This window comes from Silurus meridionalis, chromosome 9 (assembly GCF_014805685.1).
Source record: "Silurus meridionalis isolate SWU-2019-XX chromosome 9, ASM1480568v1, whole genome shotgun sequence".
NCBI lineage: Eukaryota > Metazoa > Chordata > Actinopteri > Siluriformes > Siluridae > Silurus > Silurus meridionalis.
Window position 1 is genome coordinate 26315060 of NC_060892.1, and position 24332 is coordinate 26339391.

Genomic DNA, 24332 nt, shown 5'->3' on the forward strand with positions numbered 1-24332 from the left:
AACAGCTTGATAAATCTAAGGATAAATCTCCACTGCCTTAACGCTTGAGTGTTTTGTAAAGCACTTGGAAAGCAGCATTAAGGAAAAATGTTTGCTGTAATTAGGAGCTCTGATTGTGCTTTCCTGTGCTGATCAATATCCACTTCCCCATCAGTAGAAACTACTTCAGTATATCGGATGTTGTTCATTTTTTTTTTGGTCTCTGGACATCATCTCTTGAGCAGATTGAATCTCTGGTGAATCTTTTAATCATCATTAATTAGGAGACCAAACGCAGATGAGTAATCAGATATGGCAATGAGGCATTTCTGTTTTGCACTTGCCCAAACATGCAATCTACAAGCTTAACCTTAACTCTAAACATCGCATTTATCTCCCTGCTCTGATTGATGCTGTGTGATCCTGTTCTGTACGTCCATACAAAAGAGATTTTTCTACAACATGATCATATAATGTAGGAAATGTATAAATGTATAAATCCTGCAAAGAGAAAATGACATTCATGTAATATTCAGATCAGATTTGGTATCAAGCCGTAAAGTGGATTCTTTCTGACTTTTTTTTCAGCCAAGCATCACCAATGTTAGTAAGAAAAACAATGAATGATATGAAGGTGAATGATAGGAGCAATGCTGGGGCCGATTTCTTTTTAGCCCCGACTGTAGATTTTCATTTTGGGTGATTCTTTGACGCAAAAATATTTGTCTGTCTGTCTCTCTCAGGTCACAGGAGACTTCGTTAAAGGTAATTGTTTTTTTTTTGTACTTGAATATTCAGTGAAACTAAGTGTCAGAATAAATGGCACTGAATATAATGTTTATTACAATGAATTAAATCTCGAACACATATATGTCTGTTATAAGTGTACGCAATCCCAGATTAAACAAATCGCTCAGGATGGAGATTGGATGGATGTCAGACAGTTTTAAAATGAGATTAAGATTCTCATCCAAATCTCAGAGAAGTGCCTTCTTCAGTCATCACGCTTTCTCTGTCGTCTACCTGTTATCACTCTGTCCTCCTTTGCTCCTCATATCCTTGTTTCATGACCTTCATTAGAGGTCAGAGAGATCAAAGTTCACGTCAGCCCTCGTCTGGAGAAATCCAGGGGTGACTCTGACATGATGAGAGCAGGTGAGTGCTAATAACTGGCTCATTTAGACATTCACCCTTAACTCTCAGCCTCTCATAACTCCAGCCTGGACTTTGTCTCAATTTTAGATATTTGTCAAAGAAAAATAACGATTATTAGAATCGGAGATGAAGATGTGAGGTTTATTAGGGGTGTCCTAACAGAATGACACGTCTGTAGGAACGACCTCGGTTGTAATCACGTCTCGTATCCTGAGGCCTGGTTTTACTCATGAATCAAACATGTATGTTGTGTGTGACACTGTTGCCTGGAGAGGAGGTGAAATTTGGAGTAAGACCTTTAGAAATACCCTGAGAAAGTAAGGCAGTGATTAGTGCTAATGTCTCTAAATGGGGGACAATTTTCTCACAGACCTATTCATTCATTTTAATTATTCTAAAATGCAGGTGAGGCTCAGATTAAAATGAGAAAGAAGGCTATGATACGATATTCACATTAAAGCTTGTTACATTATTGTTGGGGATGTTTATGTTAAAGTGCTCATCATTAACGCATATATACACCGCATACTATATCTTTATTTTATATGCATCGCATTGACATGATGATTTTGTAAATATTGTAAAAAGTGTCATTAGTGCCATTGAATGTTTTTCAGGCCCTCACGTTTGGATCTTCTTCTCATTTCATCATCTTCATTTGATCTGATGTTGTGTCTTATAACTCTCTCTTGTCTTTTCTCAGTGTTTTGTCTGCATGCCTGTGCGAACGAATTTACTTGACAATGTAAAGCCGAGGGAAATCTGCAGAGTGTGTTATTAGAAAAGTTATTTTAAGTCCATTCTTTCAGGAAATTTGCCATGGCAGCCGAACGCCTATGAAAAGGTCGCCTTGGTGCTGCAGTTGCCATGGCAGCGTACGGTGCCTGAATACGATACTTGAGAAAAAAAACCCCGACACAAACGAACGGGCCATCAGCAGCTCACAAGGACGTCATTCTGTTCATAATTGCAGGCAGCAAAATATTTATCTTCCTGCGACCCTCCGAGTTACACGAGATTCCACTACGGAGAACTGTTTTGCTGCATTTTATCATTAATCAGGAACGAATGAGGTTGCGACTGATTTTGTTTCTCAGACACAATTATAACCTTCCAAAGTTTCTCTATGACACACTGCATATTATAATCCAAACCCTACATTCCTATAAGTTCCTTTTCGCACCAAACATCAGTATCCTGTTGCACCAGTTACAGTTGTTGTGTAAATGATCACTGTATTGGATCAAAATATTTGCTGTTGCATTGCAACATACGACCAAAAGTATTTGGACACCCGACCTGTCTACAAATTCTGCACTGCCAAAAAAAAAAAACAAGGGATTTTTGCTCTAGTGGTCAAATACAAATAACATACATGGAGATGAATTTAAAGTAATAAATATAAGGGAGTGAGGGAGTGTTTAATAGAGAACGAGAACACACCAATGCAGGATGCTAATCTCTGATCTTCTCGGCCAGCCATGTACTCCGTAGAGATCACAATCGAGAAGGACCTGGTCACAGGCGAGACCAAAGTCTTGTCCACCAACACACTACTGCCCAAAGATCTCTCTCATCAGGGGATCAAAGTGTATGAGGATGAACAGAAAGGTGACAGTAGATGAATACCGTGTAAAGCTGCTGTAGATACAAGACTGCTTTACGAGAAGTTCAGAAGCTCAGCTTCTTATATGTAAGAACTTACACAGACACAGAGATAAAAATGTAACTGAAGCAAAATGAGTATATTCCCATTAGAATTCTTCCATTGTAAAGATCTTGTCAATGTGGCCTGTGTGTAGCAGCTTCTCGTAAAGGTCTACCAGCTTAGCATGGCTTAACTGTTGGGATTTTCAGTTATTTTCCTCTCAATTTATCCAAAACTTATAATTTGCTGCTTCTACTGAGCTCAGTTACTAGTCTTTTTGTGTACGTGTCTCTCAAAACCCCAACCACCATCATAATTTATAATTATGCTTTTAACAGTTATGCTAGTTCTAACTTATTATTTGTCTGGCTTTGCTTCTTAGCCACTGCTTAGCCACTGCTTAGCCACTTTGCTAATGTTTGCTAGGCAGCAAACGAAGTGAACATTTTTTCTTTTATCCCACAGTTACTTTACAATCTTCCCCCTCTGTACTATGAGCGCACTGTTACGTCTCTGTGTAATAAGGCTGTCATAACATCCTTTATAACTTTATATTAAGGGAGCAGTTTGTAATATTCAGGGGTGAAGTTCAGTGAAAATTTTGCATTTACATATACGGCGTTTGGCAGAAGCCCTTATTCAGAGCAACTTACAGTTATCTCAGTTATACACCTAAGCAAGTGTGGGTTAAGGGCCGTGCTCAAGGGCCCAGTCTGGTGGTGGGATTTGAGCCCATAACCTTCCAGTCAGAAGTCCAACATCTTATCCACTGAGCTACGGCCTCCTCATATTGACAAGCCCCAGATGATCTCTCCATATCCCCTGAAACGATTTCCTTTTGAAGTGCTTTGTACAGAAAACTCTCATCAGAACCGAACCCTGTTCCAGCGCTAGGCCGGGAAAAAAAAACATTTATAAACTGGATGTTGGTAAACAAACCAAAGCCAGTGTATGATTATTACAAATTTTTAATGATACAATTATAATTGTTATTTTATAGAAATGTATTTTATTACAAACTGCATCTTTAAAATGTGCTAAAGCGTAAAACCACGACGTCATTAAGCATTTATCTTAGCAGCATTGCAGATTGTGAATCTAAATGATAATTATGGCACATTATAGAATTCTGATTATGGCAGCCTTGCAGAAGAATGATTAGTGGAAAAAGCTACAAGTTTGTTAATGGGATTTCTTTCCTGCCTGTTCTGTAGTGGTGCACGAGGTGCGTGGGTCTGACGGTCCACTGACTAACGGCGTGCACCAGCTCAGCTCGTCCGAGGTGGAGGATCTTATCCACAAGGCCGACGAGGCCTCCATGAGCGACGGTAAAGCCACACCCCAGCATGCGGCGGAAGCAGGCGAGAAGCTCAAATCAGGAACAGAGAAGGTAGTGGTTACTCCGGTTAAAGAGATCACCGGTGTAGAAGCCAAGCCATCACCGGCCATGTCCCAGGCTGAAGTAAATGATGCCAGTGCGGAGAAACCAGTCACGATGGTGTTCATGGGCTACCAGGACGTGGAGGACGAAGATGAGACGAAGAAGGTCCTCGGGCTTGAAAGCACCACAGTTAAGGCCGAGCTGGTCGTCATTGAGGATGGAGAAAATAAGAACGAAGCCAGGGAGGAGCAGGCACCACCCAACGGAGGCCCAGCTGAGCCAGCAAAAGCCCAGGAGGAGAAAGGAGAAGAGAAAGGTGAACCTGAGGCTGGCACCGCAGAAATTAAAAGCAAAGAAAAGCAGCCTTGCAAATGCTGCTCCATCATGTAAAAAAAAACCTCCTTTACAGAGAAACTTGGACCTTTTGTTTCTCGGATCGGTGCATCGCGTCACCTAACAGACAAAATAACCCCAAGTAAAAGAGAGGAGAGAAAACATCTCGTACCTTTTTGGTAGAAAGCTCTTGTTTTCTTACTTCATTTGTACCAATTTTATATTTTACTTTCAATTTTTTTTCTCATTTTATTTGAGTTGCTCCTGTTACATTCTTTAGCCTCCTCTGGTTCTGGTTCAGTTGAAGATAAAAACCTGTTAAAGGAGTTGCATCTGATACCTTCTGCATCGATTAACAAACGCTTTCCTGTTTCATCTTTGCGTATGGGGGACTCCGATATCTCTATATGATATACACTATATGAATCAGTTGTTTTTAATATATATTTATTTTGTGTTTATTTTATCCAGCACCCTAACGGTTTTCTTTTGGAGATGCATGACCATGTCCTGTTATTGCATTAGATCTTTCTCAGTGGGTTTCAGGAGGAGCGTGTGAGAGCGAGTGGGGGAGTGTGAAGGCTGATCCATTAATGACAAATTGTCCATAATAATCCATTAAGGAATAGTGGGTGAAATGGGATTTCAGTAGAAGTCAGAACATTTTTTTGTTTTGCTGCAGACCCTCATATTTATTAGTACAAGATGTTTTATTGCATCACACAACTGCATCCGCTAGTCACCTACACACACACACACACACTCACACACACACACATCTGGTATTTTGTCTTAGTAAGATACATAGAGTACTACACATTACTACGTCACACAGTATCAGAGATTTAACCGATTTATTACTAAAGTATATTTTCCCCCATATACAGTATTTTCTTCACTTTCCCTCCACTGCACCTTTTCAGAAAAATCTTAACTTTAAGTGTATAATAAAGGCACTGCCTTTTTTTTTTGGTGGATTCAGGATTTTAGTAGTTTATATTAAGCCTAAGAATCAAACTGGCTTCCTGTACATGCCAATATACACTGCCTTTAGTCTCCTCTCAGGCAGATCATCCACGTCTGTGCTGGAACCTATGCAAGAACACTCGTACGCAAATCCTGATATGATTAGAGGCGATTACATGAATATTTATAGTAAAGAAAGAAGCGCTGGTGTTCGTATCCCACGCATTCAAACATCTGATGCTGAATAGAGTAAATTATACAGTAGATTGGAGTCAAAACAATACTTCCACATCGTTTTCTTTCTTTTTCTTAGAAAATAAATTGTCACCCTTTAACCTATTTATGTCAAATCCTTCAGTGTGTAAGAAACAGCCTGGTATTATCCTCTGAGAACTCATTAAGTGGTGCTAATCAGTCTGAACCCTCACGCAGCGACGGTCGACGCTTTATGCAACAGCAAGGCGAAACTCTCCCAACACGAGCTCTGAGCACCGTATCGCAGCATCGCAGGTGCACCTTAACTTTTATTTTTGTATTCGTGTGTGTTAACAGATTTTTTATTGCTAGTGGTTTGCGTCGTTTAATTCGTTAATTATCTGTAACACAATAGTCAAGTGCTTTATCAGATATCCTAATCGTATGTAGGAGTGGGAAGCTTTTTCAGGAGGTAGTCTGGAGGTAAATGGTGGCTCTGAAGTGTGAAAGTGTGTCCGTGTGTGTTGTTGTGTGTGTGTGTGTGTGATTGTACGTGTGTTCTCCTTTCACTACAGCAACATCACCAGTTCTGCGGAGAAGATTTTTTTCGGGTGCCTTGTGGCTCTCGTTGAGGTTCACTTTGAGTTTCCTGTTAATTTGGGTGTCAATCATGTGATTTTTCCACTGAAAATAATATTCCATCACCTGCTTTATTCCTTTTGAAATGAGTTTTAGAGTCCAGCTGCACAAACATGACCAAGTGCTGATCCCTAATCTTAACCCCAACCCAAACCTAGAGTTAATCTGGGCTTCCTCCTCTTCCCATCACCCTGACTCTCACAAAACACTCAACACCATCACAAGACCTCAGTCTTGCTCAGCAGCGCTCCCTACTGTCTGTCAGTACTAACATTCCAGTTCAGAAGATTGCTTTTTCCACGGCCTGAATGCCTTCTTGCCCTGCCCTCTTTGCCAGGGCATTTTCTCTTTATACATGTGCATGCTTTTTTATAGCTATATATCGATCATTATATCTTCATATCCATATTCATCAGTCATTAAAGTCTCCTCCTCCTCCTCCCTGTAGCTAAAGCCTTGTCCTGTATCATCCATAATGTTCGTCCATGTATTTATCATAGTGTCTCGGAGCATGATGAGTGAAAGTGTGATAGTCGTACAGATGAGGTCACTTCCTGTCTTGGAGCAAAGCTCTCATCTACTTCTGCTACGTTTTTCTTCCTCAGAAGGACAGACCTTTTTTTTTTTTCATTTCCACCTGGGAATGTGTGTGTGTGTGTGTGTGTGTGTGTGTGTGTGTGTGTGTGTGTGTGTGTGTGTGTGTGCTCCCACTGCCACGGCTCTGTGCGCTTTCTCAGCTGTGAAGGTCTGCTTTCCTAATGAATTGAAAGTGCTGTAGAACCAATTTTAGTCCAGATATTAAAATGTGATGTGCTTTAAGGATGCGTCTGCTCCGTCTGCTTCTTATTATATCTTTATTTCTGTTTTTATTTGTTTCATGCTCTCTTGTAGAATCTCATCAGTAAGTTGCAGGTGATGATAAAATGTTTTTAAATATCATAAATTGATTTTATAGAACACCTCACAGCGAAAAGAGGAGAGCCAAATGTCCATAACAAGAACTTTAACCTGAAATACATTCTATTATCTTAATTATATGTAACTATTTTATCATTTTATTTACAAAATCTTAGAAATCTACAATTCATGTGAGAATCATGACGGTCTGAAAAATAAATGTTACTGGAAGAATCACACATTATACAATTCTAATTCTATTCTAATACTTTAAACATATATATATATATAAAATGTATGTAATCAGCTGTAATCTAGAAAAATCACTCGCATGTTGAAAATCAGAACTATTTTCTGTAGTTCAGGTCACAGGTTTCTGGACCTGCTTTAGATTTTAGAAGAAAGCACTGCTTTTCCTGATCAGGAAAGGGTCAAATTATCTCTCTTTCAGCATTACCAGATCTCAGACGCATTCATGTCCCCAGTCTGAGAGTTTAACGTGAGGTCAGCGGTGTGGCCCCGGGGCCCTGCTGGGTGACGTGGAACTAAATTATGTGGCTATTCATTGCTTTTGTTTAGGGCTTGCTGATGGTCAGCAGCATTCCAGACTGATATCCCTGCTCTCGGTACACACACCAAACTCCCACACACTCCCACACACACACACACACACACACACACACACACACACACACACAAAGCAGAAGGGGCCAGATTTTAACAACAACACAGTCTCATCACTCTCCACACTGGGCTTTGTGTCTTTGACTAATACCTCCTGGAACACACACACACACACACACACACACACACACACACACACTGATGCTGTGAGAGGCCATAACACACACATACATGCCAGAATGAAAGGGAGGTGTGGCGTTTGAGACCAAAACAATACCACTGGCCAAAGATTCAGTGCTGGGGATGACTGTGATGGACCGGACTTTAATGCTTTGAGGAAAATGTTCCTGGAACTGTGGACGCTGGGAAATTCACAGGTAAACAGTTTATTTATTATCAGGACATGTTTCTAAAAAAATACATTTGAATAAACATCAGTATGAACACTAGAACTGTTGCATGAACTATTTACACAAGTTATTCAATCTAATATTATTGGCTCAAATCTTAAATTATCAGTATTATGACCACACACACACACACACACACATTTTATTTTTCTTTCAGTGAAACTGCAAAACAATTGAGTTGAGCCTGGTTGCCCACTGTTGTTCTACCTTGGAGAGTGTTTCAAACAAACACAAAAGGTGCTGCATTCCTCAGCACACACACCCCAGAGAGTAACACAACACAGGCGGAGCAGAGAGACATGTTTAAATACACACCTCCATGGCAAGTGCTGTGCTACAGTCTGGAGCATAACAACAATAAGGTAAGAGAATATCACACACACACACACACACACACACACACACACACACACACACACACACACCAGGGTATAAGAACAGAATCAGTATGAGTGACTCCTGAACTGAATTTAGCAGTTATTTCGTTTCTGTGAGTAAACAGTGTAACTTCAGGATCAGCAGTTGTACAATTACACTATTATTTCGATGGTAAAAGCTGAAAATTGCAGCAATGAACATTTTCATTTGTTACACACCAAACTGACATCTTTACTGTTGCACGTGTTATATTTTATATTACAACAAACGTCCACTAGATGTCAGGCTTCACCACTGCAGCGTTCAAAACCTCCGTCCACTCATCCGCTTTATTTATTATTCAACAACCACAAAAAACTACCACAACAATCATCACCACCGCCAACAACTACTGCCACAACAACAGCCACATGCTCCACCACCACCATAAATCACCACCAACAGCAACAATCACCACAAAAATAACCGCCACCAAAACCAACAAGAAAAACAACTACCTCCAACAAAACAACAACCGCACTACTACAACCTCACTCTACACCTAAAATCATTATTTTTAGCCTTCAGTGAATTTATTATAAAAAAAATAAAAATTCAGTGTTTTTGTTGCCGTAATTGTTTTATTGTGGCTGGTAATAAAATGTACTGTTTATTATTTAACATTTATACAGTAGTTCAGTTCTTCTACAGTCTCCAGGAACCTGGTTACTCATATGTACTGTGTGTGTGTGTGTGTGTGTGTGTGTGTGTGTGTGTGTGTATGCACAAGGCTTTCTCTCTCTGTGGTCCTTATACTTGATCTTAACCCTTAATCTATTAGTCTCATACCCTGACAGTCAGTCGGCTGATGGGCGGAGCAGTTTATACGGCCTGAACTTTGTCTGTAAATTTGGTATAATAAAGTCTGAAGGCTCGAGAGTGTGTGAGTGTATAGTTTGAGTTTCCTGCAGACGGTGAGTTGTGTTTAAGACTTTAGTTTTTTCTTTCTTACAGAGAATTTGTTTGTGGTGTTCATATATAATTTGCTCAGTTTTAGATTAAAGGTTACGTGATGTGAATTAATCTGAACTCTATCATATTTTATAGATCAGGAAACGATGATCTAAAATAAAACTAATGATGGCGTGATTTCGATGATAACTTGCAGCTGCATTGTTCACGTTCTGACGTGACGTATTGATCACTGACACTTACAATAATAAGCTGTTGAATAATACAGTGTGTGATGGAGTGTTTTGATGATTTGTACATTAACCCATAAGCAAAATATCAGTCATCTGTGTTAAAATAATGGACGCCTGTATTTCACCATGAGACTCTGAGGATTCAGTATTTTGAAGGTAATATTCGTTTACATGGTGCATCAGTGCAGTAGAGCACTGAAATGTAGGACAACCCTGTAAAATGCTCTCGTCCAATCAGCTTGATGCAGTTGGAAGTTTCCAAGAAGCAGGAGAGTGGAGGTTTTATCAGTGGTGTACAGTCCACAGTGTCACGCATGGACACCCTCTGACAGCCGCACAAACGCCTGACAAACTACGTAATTCAGCTCACATGAACAAGCGCTGTTATCTACACACACTAAGTTTGGAGTTGGAGCAGGTCAGGTGTCACGTCTTTCTCACTTTTAGTGTGAAAAACAACAAGTCTTCATGAGGTAGGAACAAGAGACGTGTGCAGTTCTGTAGCACTGAATTTACCTCTAATATTGTCTTTAATATTATAATATAAAGGATGGCTAACATAAAGAATATATATATATATACACACTAGGACCCAACGTTAGTCCTGTTGATGCCTTACTGCTAATTTAATGCAACACTTTTAACTGAACATTATAATATTGACTGTAACTTGAGTGAAAAAAGCAATTTATAAACTTTTCACATGAATTTCTGAGCTTTTTAGTATTTAGTATGTCCCCGTTTTTGCATTCGGTTTGCGTGAAATTAAGATCGAATCAAAGCAACATCTGATCACACGCTTCATTAGAAGAGATCAGACGTGAAAAACATTCTCTTTGTACAAAGCAGTAAATCTGCTTACATTTATACACAATATTACACTTCATTTTCATTTCCTTAAATCTTTCAAAAGGCCCGTGTTTATGACTAATTTCTGTAGACAGATTTCCAGATCTTCACGTCTTCAGTAGATCCCACACCCTGCACGACTTTAACAGTCAGGATTCCAGTCGTTTTTTTTTTTTTATTTCAATGCAAACCGTTTTGTCTGAAATCTTTTATTGTTTGAAAACTGAACCTGATGTTCTTTAAAGACAAAAGAAGGTTTGGATTGTAAATGATTGAATGAGGGAGCGCTGAAAACTCCTGCGTTTCTCACGGCGAGTATCACGTGCTTCATCGTCACGTTGCGCAGTGAAAATAACCCTTTACTTTTTTTCTCACTATTTAAAAGACTTTCTACAGAAATATTAAAATAAATGTGATTAGTGTTTAGTAGATAAACACGTTACGTGTTGCAGAACTGAATCAGTAATTAAATGCTTCTGATTTTACAGAGACGTTCTGAGACTCATCACGATGCACAGAGACAAGCGAGGATTCTGAGCAGCTCCATTCAGACTCGTGCAGCACGAGACCCTGTGCCTGCTGAGGCCCACAGGTTATCCAGAATCACCATGACTAGCGTTCCTAAACGGTGGGTGATGAAACCCTTGACTCCTAGATTAGAGAAGTCTGATCTCCGGACCTTGCTGAGCCCCGGCGCCGAACCATGTTCCTCAGAGAACAGCTGGAGTCGCAGACAGAATGGTGATTCTCATACATTCAGCTTTGATAACATCCCAGTGACCAAGTCCTCTGTGAGAGTCATGGACGGAGAGAGTTTGGAGGATGTTGTTCATGCCAAACAAGTGACTGTATCTGAAGACAGCAGTACCAGTGAGGACTGGCAGCCTAGTACCCCCAACAGCCCCAGTTCTGCAAGCAGTACAGACTGCCACCAGGGGTTCTACTCATTTGTGGATGATCCAATAAGCCCAGAAGCTGAGAAGAATGAGGTTTACATGGTCTCACCTAAGAGACAGGCCAAACTATCAACTCTGCTAGAGAAGAGTAGCTTTAAGCTGCAGACTTACATGGAGGAAAGAAGACCGGAGAAGCTGTTCCATGGGACTAATGGTGATGACCAGTACTATGTTGATGACGTTTCAGGAGATGACAATGAGGAAGAGAAACCAGACCGGATGGAGATCATCCGGAGTCAGGCACCCAAAAAGAACATTGTCTTCAAAGAGCAGGGGAGTTCCCTGGAGAACTTGGACCTTACCACATCTCCAGAAAGTTTGGTTGAGGGATTTAGTCTGTGTTTCAGCCCTGGGAGCTCAAAGCCTCTGCAGTCTGAAGCAGACCCTGGTACCATTGACAACCAGCAGATTGATTTCAATGCAGCACGTCAACAGTTCCAACTGATGGAGCAAACGAAGCAAAACCCTTTCTTGAGGAGTTCTCAGGAATCACTTTCTCCAAAAAAACGTGAACGATCATTGTCTGCAGGAGCTAAACTTTTCACAACGGACTTCAACAAAATCAAACTCCAAAGGAGCACCCTTGGAAAAGACCAGAGAACAAGGTGATGCCCTTCGAAGAGGTTCTAGAAGATACAATTCAACCTAGCTCCGTGGACCATATAGATTATGGGCTTGAGACGCATGGTGTGGATTCCTCAAGTGTTGGACATGAATCCACTGAGCCTACAATGTTAGACAGTATATCTGTGGATAGCACGAGTGAAACACCTATTGAGCGAGAGATCCGAATAGCTCAGGAACGTGAGCAAGACCTCAGACGTTCACGAGGTATATATCGCCCAGACGCATCAGAGATGGTTGAGATCAAGACCAAGCCTATCCTGTCCCTACCAACACCACAAATAAAACCTATCAAAACCAAAGAACCTAACAGAGTGAGTTTACTTATTCAGCGTGAGAATCAAAGGGTTCATGAGAACCAAGGTCTTTATGACAGAGGGAGTCGAGGTGAGAGGAAGATAACTTTTGGGTCTCTATCAGACCAGCTAGATGTTATATCTTCAAGAAAAAGCCCAAGTATAAATCCGACAAGCAGATCTATTGTGAACCCTGTGCATGTGGAACAGAGAGATGTATGTGATGCTGAGGAGCCTCTCTCACCCTGCTGCCCTCATCGACACCCAGATGAGACAATGACCGAGAGGGAAATGTCTGCAGAAGTTCCAGACAAAAGTCCATACACCAAGTGGAAAGCAGAAAAAGAACACTATAAAGCGAAAACTGCAAGTCAACCATTTTGGATGGCAGATTATAAGACGAAGGAGCCACGAAAAAACGCGTCGTCTCCTCCTGCTTTCCCACCGGAGCCTGAATGTAGCAGCAGATCTCCGGGAGTTTGGAGATCTTTTCCTGAGAGCGTTAGTGAGTGGCCCCGCATGTCAAACGCTCCTGATATCATCCGCAGAGAAATTGAGGAGAATTTAAGACGAGAACAAGAGCTCCAAAAACAACGAGAAACAAAGAATCTCATCTCGGACGCCATGTCTGGGCAAAGGAGTCAAACTTCTTTAATGAGATCTGACGATAGTTTAGTGGAAGCACAAGCTGTCCTACCACAAACATCTACACACAGGACGAGTAACAGTTCCCTGAACTCCTGGAGTGTAGATCCAACCCCTGTGAGCTGTCACTCAGAACCAGGTATAGATTATTATTGCATCATTATTATTAACAATAAAACAATACTCGCTGAAGCACGGTGGAGGCAGTGTCATGACTGAATCAGCAGCTTGTTGTTCTTCCACTAAAAGTTCTGTGTTTAAGTTGTTTAACACCTTGATAGATTTGTAAATATCAGACAATCTGCAATACTGTTTGCTCAAAAACACCACCATCACTGTCCTTGCTGTTCCAATACTTTTGGAGGGGCCGTGTACGTGAATACGCTTTCTGTTTCACGCAGATTTACTGCAGGTAACTGATTAACGTTTACGTTCCTTGTTTACGGGGAGACAAAATCGCTTACCTTAATAAGCTCCTGAACTTTGATCGCATGCGGTGAAAACGAGGAACGAGGCCACATCAAAAGGTTAATTATTGATCTCACGGACACGAACGTGCAACTTAAAGATGTTTTGATATTTTGAAACTTTATGGATGGTTCAGTTTTATTGGGTCGAACCAATTTTTTTAATGTTTCTCCTCTGCAGGCTCCCAATCAAAACGTCCCTCCTTCACGAAGGCTCAACCATGGAGTGGCCCTAAGCATACAACACCTGTAGTTCATAGGGTAGTTCCTACTATACCTTCTAGTCCATTAAGTGAAACCTCCTCCTACAAGGGACTGACGAAGACACTGCTGAATGACTTCGAGGAAAGACGAGTGCGGCTGAAGCTTGAGGAGAGCTCTGTAAGTGAATTCCTTCAACTTCCAACACAAAGTTTCATAGCTAGAAATCTAAATTCTAAATGTTTAACGCCGACTCCTCGTTCTGTTGTTTGCAGTACGCTGGCATTCAGCCTGTTGATGACATTAACAACGAGGTAAGAAGTCTACCATCACATCGAACACATGACTCATGAGCTGCACATCCTCATCATTTCTCTCCTTCAGGTTGTAGAAGTGACTCGTGTAACACGGCACAAGAACACGAGGGCTCTGCAGTGGGAAGCCGGCGTGTACGCCAACGAAGAGAACTGCTGAGTCTGGACATGCTGTACGAGTGCAAAATCAGCAACATGCTCCTGACTTGATTAACCGCACAGGCTGGATCTGACTGGCGTGTTCTTCATGGAGACACCACCCTTTGGTGCTTCTACAGAAGTCACTTGAATTTCATCAGGAGACACAGGAAGCTACATCATGCTATGAATAATTACAGAACAATGATTTGGGAGTTCTCGGGTAGGAACATGGACTCTCGTATTTTTGTATTGAAAATATAAAAAAAAACACCAAATTCTTCAGTATTAGCAATGATATGAAATCGTGTATTAGATTTATAAGGAAATTGCACTGGTTTTATTTGTAACTTTTAGACAAAATCATGCCAAATACCTGTTTTTTTTCTTTTACTTTACACAAATACCTGTTTTTTTTATAACACCACATGTGTCAGCAATATCAAGAAGAGCGATCACGTGAATGATTACAATAGGACGGGTTTTAAAACAGACTCTTCATCAGGACTCCTGTATGGAATCATTTACCTTCCAGAAGCTCTTGAGAAGTTTAATGAGTGAGCTCAGATCATGTTCTGCATGTTCTGCTCTTTATCCCGTGTTCAGTAGCAGCTGGTTTCATTTACAAACACAAAGGCTGGAGAAATGTGCACACTTGTGTAACTGAACAGCAGATGGAGTGAAAGTACTGAATTCAGTTTCACGAGTTCCATTCATTCAGTGATCTTTATATTTAATAATATAGTTTAATAATAATGAAGAATAACGTATTAAGAAAGGAATAAAAATTTTTTGTAGATTTTTCACTGTTTTAAACCAAAAACTATGATTTAGAATATAAACAAATTTGCTCCTTTGTACACTAATATGATATTTATGTCCATGCATAAAGATTTTGATGAATTAAATAAAATAAAATTGTCTGTGGTCTTACTGTGCTTTATATGAAACATAAAGTTAGAGAGCAAACGGTGGTCTATCATGGAATGACCTGCCCAGTCACCGCACCTCATTCGTACTGAACTGCTCTGGGATGAACTGGATCATAAAGAAATCCCCAACTAGTTAAGGAACATCTTTGGCAAGTTATACAAAAGGGACAGAAACATTTCAGCAGAACGAACTGTCGGATGAAGAGAGTGTGTAAAATCTGGGTTTTTTAATGCAAATAAAGTGGACGTTCTGGACATTTGTTTGGTAAAAGTAAATTGTGTATGTTAGATGTTTGGGATCAGGTTTCCAGTTAGAGTCCTAATGCTGGCGGCTTCCCAATACAGCTCAGATTATAAAAGTTGTGCTGATGTACGGGGCGTCCCCTGTTTTCCCTCTCTTACAATTTCACTTCACCCACACAACTTCCTTCTTCTCAGTACTGTGTAATATTCATCATCGTTATTAGTATTCAAGCTCGGGGAATTCAGATTATAAACTGGTTCCTTGGTGTATTTCTTTTCATTGTGCTTAAAGACCGAGATCAGAAAAGGCAAACAGGATTTCTGCAGGTATGTACTGATTACTGATTTGATCATTAAATCATTTTCTCCCACATTTCTAATTAACTACATACTACTATATCATTATTAATATGTAGCTCTATATATATATATATATATATATATGTATGTAACAGGATTAATACTGTTCTTGTTTATAAAGATTGTTTCCGGAACACACACGTTTCCCAGGATATTTAATTTGATTTTTTTCTTTCTTAAAGGTTCATCCTCCACAACAAACCACAAGATTTTCTACACATGTAATGGCGAGTTTTTTCACTTTCGTGGAGCCAGTGGTGGTTTTGCACAAACTGGGCACGAACTTCTTTGAGATGGCTCTCACCCTGACAGTGTACAACCGCTCACTGGTTACAGCAGCTGGACATCCTGACCAAGCCCAAGCAGCTTCCGCGAGCTTCTTCCTCATCCAATCCATCGTCTTAGCAGTAGCGGCCATGTTTTCCAGCTTCCCACTAGGCCGCTTGGCAGACCGATGGGGACCCAAAGTGTTTTTGGTCATCCCTCAGATAGGTTCTCTCATGGGAATGTGCTTCCTGCTTGTTTTCCTGTTCTACGATCTGCCTGTAGAGTTCCTCTTCCTCGGAGCCATGGTGTTCGGCCTCTGTGGAGGAGCTCCTGCTTATTGGGCAGGTGTGGTGGCTATGGCCTCACTCAACTCTCAGCAGAAGCACCGCACTTTAAAACTCAACCTCGTGGATTTCTGCGTTGGTGTCGCAGGGGTGCTGGGTGGTCTGCTATCTGGGTACGTGTACCAGTTAGGACATCAGGGATTGGTCCTGCTAATGACCGCCATGCTCTTCAGTGCGGCGGCGCTTTTTTATGCCGTGTTTCTTCTCTCCAGCTCGGTACAAAACAGTGATGAGAAGGAGAAGCTTCTGCCTAGTGGTATAAGGATGGACAGAGTAGCAGTGGGGCTGTTGATATCAGCCATTGTGCTGTTTGATCTGGGGATGATCGGAGCAGAGAATGTTCTCACACTCTATGTGCTTAAGCCTCCAATGAGCTGGGATTCAGTGTGGGCTGGTTACGGCAAGGCGGCCACAAACGCCATGTACCTGAGCAGCTTCCTCGGGGTTCTGATGTTATCTGGTGTGCTCGGAGATGTGGCCTTGTCTCTGCTTGGCATCGTGTCTAACTGTACAGGAATGGCCATCATGGCATTCGCGGTGGAGAGTTGGGTCTATTTCTTTGGTAAGTGAAGTGAACAGGATCAGCATTTTTCTTCCTACAAATACTGAAACACTTCCCATTTTCTAACAACAATAATGTTCTTTCACTTTCTTCATGTTTATCTGATTATTTTCTCTGTTTATGAAAACAATGCTGTATTCAGTGCTATTTATTTCAGTAATTCTCTTTTTCCTGACGAACAGCACGAGGGATAATGATGTTCGCCTGTGTTCCCATGCCAACGCTCCGAGCGATGCTTTCCAAAGTTCTGGACGCAGAGGAATATGGTAACTGAGGCATGAAAGTAGAAGCAGATTAGTTGTGACAAATGGAAAATCCCCACATGTGAGCTATATTTAAATAAAAAAAAGAAGTCCAGGGTGATGACATTCTTCAACCAGTTACTACATAAAAGCAGATGATCAATTCGCAACACGTATGACTCAAAGGGGGTAAAATGGGAACATTTAAAAAGTGCAAAATAAAGTATAAATAGTATGTTTGATATAAATATGGTCAAATATCAGAAATTCTAAGCAAAAAGAAAATATTAAAGAGTATTTTAGCTACTAATACAATAATAATGACATGAAAGGCTGAAGTATATTTAGAATTATTGATACATTAGAAAGAAAACGTGTATAAGTGTAAAATAAAGATATAATGTATTAATGATCTTTTTGGATGTTAGTTTGGTTCCGCATGTCCTTATAGACAGAAAGGATCATTGTAAGTCAGTATGAAGTTCCTCTGACTGATCACTTTTATCCTGTGATGAAGCATTTCTCTGGTTCCAGGAGAACGCTGCTCCCTCCACAGGGCATGAGGGCTCACAGATCAAAAGCTACTCCAATATTATTGAGAGATTATGACTATGAAATTATGATTTGTCACCTGTCTATAAATAAATCCTTTTAACAGGCAGCACATAAACAATACTCTCCTCTATCCCTATTTCAGGATGTGTTTTTGGGCGTCTACAGTTGGCTCTTTCTGTGACTGAACTTCTTTCCACTGTGCTCTTCACCTCGATTTACCCTCTCACTCTGAGCTGGTACAGCGGCCTGAGCTTCCTTCTCTCGTGTGCCATCAGTTACCTCAGCGTCATTCCGATCCTGTGAGTTTCCCATCACGCAGGAGAAACTCCGTATAGAACCAGTTTCTGAACGTTCAAGATGAACTAAACTTGAAGAAGTTATTCTGATGAATTGACACTTTAAATGCTGTAAATAAGAAGCTGTATCATGCGTGTTGTAACTTTCCCAACATTAGACTCTAATTGTGTGGTATACACCTACACTGTATAAACATGCTCTCTGATTGATTGATACAAATTCTAAAGGACTCTAACGACTGCTTTATACTTTTGTTTTCAGATACCTGAAGTACAGGAGAAGGAGAACTTTACACACAACTCTATAAAGAAGAAATATATATTTATTAAAAATACATGCAAGGATTGTACTTGCTTTAGGATGCCATGGAAAAGCTACAAACCCTGTTACACTACAAGCTTTTAGTTGTTATTATTCCTCGAGTGTCTCTGGTTGAGCTCGAGGTCATTTTTCCCCAGAGTAGAATGTTCTAATATTATATTTACCAGATATCCAGACAGACGGCATCATATCCCACGTCCCTGTGCATTTCACGTTACTCACCATGTCTAGCAAAGATGCCTGAACTGAAAAATGTCCAACACACCTAATGGCTGCTCTGAAACGTTATTAAGAATGTGGTTAGGCAGATCTTCCTGAGCTGAGAGGATGCTCTCCTCCTGCAGATCTTCTTCTTCACTAAGAGGGTCAGGAGGATATTAAGTATATTATTTCTGCAGTTCCTTCCATCAGCACTATTTGCCTGTAAAACAGTACTTTTTGTCTACAATCTCCCATGCACAGATTTTTCTCTGATCATTTCACAGGTTTTTGATAGGATTTAGATCTTCTTTGTGATTGAGGACATTCCAAAACATTGATCTTCTTCGTTTTCTGAAGCTATTTATTTGCTGAATTGGATTTTGGTCGTTACTGTGCTCAAAGATGAATGCCTTCTTTATCTTTATTCTTTGTCTTAACCTGAAGAGTCTGAGTCCCAGCTGAAAAGAGAAGAAGCCTGAAAGTGATGCCTCCACCATCGTGCTTCACTTTCCGGGGGGTGGGGGTGGTGGGCTGTTCTTCAGGTGGTAAATAAGCTGCCTTTTTTGCACATAACATATTTTTTAGAATTTAGTAGGAAATATTCACCCCTGTCTCAGACTATAGCACATGACTGTGGTGGTGATTTATGTGGGTTTGGATGGAGGACTTCTTTCTAGCCGGACTGCCACATCACCCAGACATGTGAAGAACACTAAAGATTGTTGAGTGATAGGTGCTTGCAGCCTCCCTGATAAATTTCCTCTTGTCCTTTTATCTACTTTGGAGGGACATTCTGTTCTTGGTAAATGTCACTGTGATGCCGTATTTTCTACACTTATTGATGACAGCCTTCACAGTGTTCCATGGTACATCTAATGTTATGGAGATTCTCTTGTCTCCTTCTCCTGATTTTTTTCAACAATGAGATCAAGTACACGCTTTGTAAACTCTCTGCAGACCAGAAACGACAGATTTCGACTCATTTAAAAAATATATTTCTATTTCTTGAATTCTAAAGGTATTTATATTACATTGAAAGGTGGAAAAAATAAATAAAAAATCAGATAACCCGTTTCACACTTCTGCTGATGAACCAGGAAGTGTTTTCTCTCTTTTCTGTAAGGACAATGAACATATATTCAATAAAGAATGTGTAATGAGTGTAAACATGGGACACCATGTGAGTGGGTAAACACTGTGCTGAGACATTTTAAGCTTTCTTCATTTATCCTGCGTGCTGTTTTGTAGCTTTACGGCCAAATTACAAACGTAGAAAGAAAGCAGATGAGTATTACTATAATTAAAAACTAGTGTATGATCCTATTAGTCAATGCTGGTTTTAATGATTCATCAACCTTTTCTGTAGTTCATTAACCTTTAATATCAAACCAGGGTTTTGCTTTAGAACTTAAAGTAGGTGGAGTTGATACCACAGAACATGTACTTTAGAGCTCTACACCATCAAGAACATGGGTTTGAACCACCATAAAAAGCACACAAGGCATCTGGGGATATAAATAATTAAATTAAATTAAATTAATTTTAATTATATGTTTAAAAAAGACATAATAATAAGTTATTCTCAGATGTCTGCTTAAGAGTTTTTTCCTTTTCCATTGTAGGGAAGTGAAATAAAAATAAGGAAACATTGCTTGACCTTCTCGATAGTAGTTTATATTCTCTAAGCAGTGGATTCCTTCTGTGAAGTTTGAGTCTGAATGCCCTTGAGCTCAGCCCTTAGACACTCCACATATCTGTCGCAGTGTTCAAGTTCAAACTGGTGATGTGGAGCACATACTGACTCTTTAATGCTCTAATCTTCTTTTCTACCGGGGATTCAGATTTACATTACTGAGACACAGCTCTGATTCTGAACCTACAGAAATGATTCTATTTGACAGAAATGCACATTAAATAGGATCCCACAAAATCGCCTTTGTGTTCTTTTCTATTTCCAGATCACATTCTTCTTATCATTTGTTTTAATGTGAGATGGAAAATAGTGTAACTGACAGTAAATGAGGCTGAGAGAAGAGACTAAGAGGGAAGAGGAGGATGAGAGAAGACGAGAAGACTGGGAGAAGAAGGCTGATACAAGTGAAGACTGGTAGAGGAGAAAGAAGATGGTAGAAGTTGAGACTGGTAAAGGAGGTTAGGGTGGGAAACATATCAAAAAAAGAATTAAACTAAACTTAAATTGCATTTACCATGACAATTTAAATGAAACGAGTAAATTGGTAAACTTTAAGGCAAACAATAATCTGTGGTTGGTGTCTGCTGGAAAATTCTATTTCTTCTGTCCAGCTGCGAAAAAACACAGGCCGAGACTGTGAACCTGTTCCATTTCCATAACTCCATAACATGTGCAACATCACGTGCAATTTCATTTCATTTTTCAGAGATGGAAATTCTTATAATTACAATATCTGGCAGAAGAATCTTCTCTCTTACTCTATCTTTTATTAACCTGGTAGACCACCTTTGTTAAAAAAAAGAAAACATCTGTATGACTGTAACTAATTCTACATTATAGACGTGAAAGAATTGAGCACAGGTATGAAGATGAAGTCTACCAGTTTGACCAGCTCAGCCTGTGTTCCTCAGCTCATAGCTGGTTAGACCTGGAGAAACCTTTCTGCTGCAGAAACAAATGTGCTGTTACTTTTAACACACCATTAATCAGGGCGGTGTGTGTGTTCATTCGAGAGGGGAGTGTTGTGTTGTAAGGTGTGACTTCCTCCAAGAGTGTTTCTTTGCAATTACCTGAACCTAACGCCAGGTGACGCTCTAAAGAAAACATCATCAATGAAGTTTCAGTGAAGAGTAACGTTGATGCTACAGCGTAGTCACATTTTAGGCAACTGCATGCTTCCAAATTTGTGAGATCAGTTTGGAAAAGGGCCTTTAGATGTTTATTATGAATGCAACACAAAGCAAAGTTCATAATGAAATGATCTGAAGAGTTTGGAATAACTTGTGTGTCTTCTAAGTTCTGACCTCATCCCCACTGAACAACCTTTCTGATCTTGATCATCAGATGAGAGTCAGACCTTCAAAATATCCCAAAAACACATTGCCATCAGCCAACCGCACTTCTTCAGCATTCTAAAACTCCTGTATCTTGCTGATTATCTGAGACGTTTTTTTTTTTTTTAAGTCCTCTCATTTCAGGTTCAGGTCCATCTCTTTTTCAGGTTAACGTTGATAAAACCCCCCCAGGTTCTGGATCCAGAGCTTATCCTGGGAACACCCGGGTATGGATGGAACACTTGTTCATCAAAGCACATTACTCACGCATGCACTGACTTGGCAGTCCACTTTTTTAGGGAGGTGAGATGAAACTGAAGAACCTGGAAGAAACCCCTAAGGACACTGGAGAACACGTGAAACTCCACACTGACAGTAACATGAGCTCTGGATTAAAATAATGTTCCACTAGTTTATAATATTAACACGGAATACAGAATTGTCATGTCATTGCTCACTCAGCAGTTCTTAAACATTACATATAAAACAACACTGCTGAAAAGGAGACTTTTATTCAGAAACTTTTCACTACTAATGATAATAAAATGTATTTATTGGTTTATTATCTGGTCGGATGGGAATAGAGGAACAAAACCCCTCACTCGGACCTTTGGGAAATTTCGACTAGCTAGTCCTACCAGCATGTTTTCGGAGAGTGTGAGGCAACCAGAGAACCTGGAAAAACCCCACACAGAGAGTATCCAAGGAGTACAAGAACAGAACCCTGGAGCTGTGAGGCGGTAACACCACCCATAGCACCACTGCATCATCCTCAATTAACCAAAAATAAAAAATGAGAAATATTATTAGATACAGCATGAATAGAGGAGAAGTATTGGAAGGACATGTATAGACCTAAACTAAAGAAATCTGCATTTTTTTATTTTTGTACAACTTTTCTTGTTTAGACATGAGATTTGTGTTCCATTGTGTGCTTCTGAACTTCATCTCTCACTTCAGTTAATAAGTATCAGTTTTACCTGCTGCCCCATAATCCATTATTTATCTTCAGCCAGGTGTGTAACCTGTACCTGTCTAGAAACCCAGTGGAATTATTTATCATGATACCTGACTCCAAACCTTTATTCAAGAAGTCAGTAGGAAAAAGAAGAGGAGTGTGGCGTCCTTACAGACATCTCAGATTATTTCATTATAATAATTCAAATACTTTTGTGCTTTAAAATGCATTTATTTATTTATTTCATTCAAAACCCGCACTTGCTTATTATTTAATTGGATCAATTAAAAAAAAATGGTGCACATATTAAACGAATAATATCTTAAAACGATACACTCATAAAATACATCTAGCTGAAGGTTTAAATCAGACACTAGTGACATCATGAATCCTGGAGATGAAGATAAAACACATTGATATGTGTTAGTGGTCAAACATACATGGTGTATCTCTGTAGAAGATAAGTCTAAACCAGGTGGTCAGATGTCTCAGTGCAGTGGTTTCCAGGGACGTCTGTAGGATTTTCTAATCTCTGTCTAATGATCTATTTGTCCTCCTGAAACCAAGAGTGTTTCTTTAATACAGTCAGAACTGCAAAACTATTTTGGAGTTTTCTTTAAAACTTTACCTACAGATGTCATGGACAGATTCTTTGAATAATAAATGGTATAAACCTGCAGGAAGATCCTTCTCAGTCTGATGGACTATAACAGGCCGAGCTGAATAAATATGGAAGGCCATTCTTTCCAGCTGTTATAAAGAGTTATTTCTTTTCCCCCCTTGTTAAAACCCGTGTTTTTTACTGTGACTGTTCTCGTTCTCAACATCATTAATAGTCTGGTGCGTTTTACCTTTGACCCCTTTTGCGTGTTATTATGTGTTTCTATCATGTACTACAAATCAATATATTCAAAACTAGTGATTATTGTGTCATTAGAATCAGAGCACAATGTTTTCCTCACGTGGTGATTTGTCAGGAGTAATAAACGTGTCAGAAGAACTGCTGGTCAGGGATTGAGGTCGTTTCCATGTTGGAGGTTCATGAAAAGGTTAATGAGTAAATCACGGTTTTGTCACCATTATTTTATTAAATTGCAAAGATCCTGAGTTTTGGGAGATGTTGGTGGTGGATAAGGTAATAGTTGGAAAATAAAAAGATATGCATTACACATGTTGCAGAAGATGCATAGGATCGTGTTTGAGGGTTTTTAGTGCTTTCATGGAATGACCTGACTTTGTTTGGTTATCTACATCCCTGGATTCTGAACTTAGTTCTCCGTTTCTTTTGCTTGGTATTTTAACTCTGTGATAGAATTTGGTACTTTTGATGTTAATTGGACATGACAATAGTGGTTCTACTTCGCAGCCAGTAGACATGATCTTGCTTTTTCGAGGTGTGATTCTAGTAGAAGGTCAAACCGAAACTGGATTTTTTTATCTAGTTATTAGCTTTGAAGTTGTTCTTGGAACCTTTTTGAAGGACAGACTATTTGTTGTACGGTTCCTCGGACAGTATCTAAGAATTTGTGTCTACGTTTCTGTCTAAAAGCTTTAAAGGATCATAGGGTGTTCATATTTCGTTTAGATAGATAGATATAAAAAAAATGAAACATGGACTTCTGGTGCACTACAGAACAGGTTTCTCCTGCGCTCTTTAGCGGGGCTTCCTCCTGAGGTCTACAGCAGGGGTTCCTCTTGCGCTCTTCAGCAGGGGTTCCTCCTGTGCTTTACAGCTCTGGTTCCT

The 24332-nt window shown here is 39.9% G+C and overlaps 3 protein-coding genes across 5 annotated transcripts in view; all 3 read left to right on the forward strand.

Moving 5' to 3' along the window:
- Nucleotides 1–7115, forward strand: part of palm1a (paralemmin 1a) — a 24820-nt gene extending 17705 nt beyond the window's left edge. Inside the window, exons 6-9 of one of the 3 annotated variants that reach the window (XM_046858311.1) lie at nucleotides 723–744; nucleotides 1060–1134; nucleotides 2614–2745; nucleotides 3997–7115. In XM_046858311.1, coding sequence (XP_046714267.1) covers nucleotides 723–744; nucleotides 1060–1134; nucleotides 2614–2745; nucleotides 3997–4553 — 786 coding nt within the window. In that variant the 3' untranslated portion in view covers nucleotides 4554–7115. The remainder of the gene's footprint in view (nucleotides 1–722; nucleotides 745–1059; nucleotides 1135–2613; nucleotides 2746–3996) is intronic. The other 2 variants (XM_046858312.1, XM_046858313.1) reach the window with 2 other exon arrangements.
- A 556-nt stretch (nucleotides 7116–7671) lies between these two features.
- LOC124391632 (mitotic spindle positioning) lies at nucleotides 7672–15468 on the forward strand. Its single transcript, XM_046858324.1, is given in 7 exon segments — nucleotides 7672–8194; nucleotides 8385–8589; nucleotides 11127–12200; nucleotides 12203–13298; nucleotides 13808–14007; nucleotides 14103–14141; nucleotides 14212–15468. Coding segments are annotated over 6 exon segments (2562 nt in total). The 5' UTR covers nucleotides 7672–8194; nucleotides 8385–8526; the 3' UTR covers nucleotides 14302–15468.
- A 202-nt stretch (nucleotides 15469–15670) lies between these two features.
- si:ch211-262i1.4 (thymic stromal cotransporter homolog) lies at nucleotides 15671–20486 on the forward strand. The gene is made up of 5 exons (XM_046858307.1): nucleotides 15671–15781; nucleotides 15997–16987; nucleotides 17170–17253; nucleotides 17927–18083; nucleotides 18343–20486. The coding sequence occupies exons 2-5, from the start codon at nucleotides 16039–16041 to the stop codon at nucleotides 18386–18388; spliced, it is 1236 nt and encodes a 411-aa protein (XP_046714263.1). The 5' UTR covers nucleotides 15671–15781; nucleotides 15997–16038; the 3' UTR covers nucleotides 18389–20486.
- Nucleotides 20487–24332: the final 3846 nt, after the last annotated feature.

Bases quoted from the DNA above. Each gene is read 5' to 3' on its own strand.
- si:ch211-262i1.4 (XM_046858307.1), top strand. From the start codon at position 16,039: ATGGCGAGTTTTTTCACTTTCGTGGAGCCAGTGGTGGTTTTGCACAAA. The intron at 17,254-17,926 runs GTAACTGAGGCA...TCCCTATTTCAG, and splicing joins TCTGGACGCAGAGGAATATG to GATGTGTTTTTGGGCGTCTA. The intron at 18,084-18,342 runs GTGAGTTTCCCA...TTTTGTTTTCAG, and splicing joins CTCAGCGTCATTCCGATCCT to ATACCTGAAGTACAGGAGAA.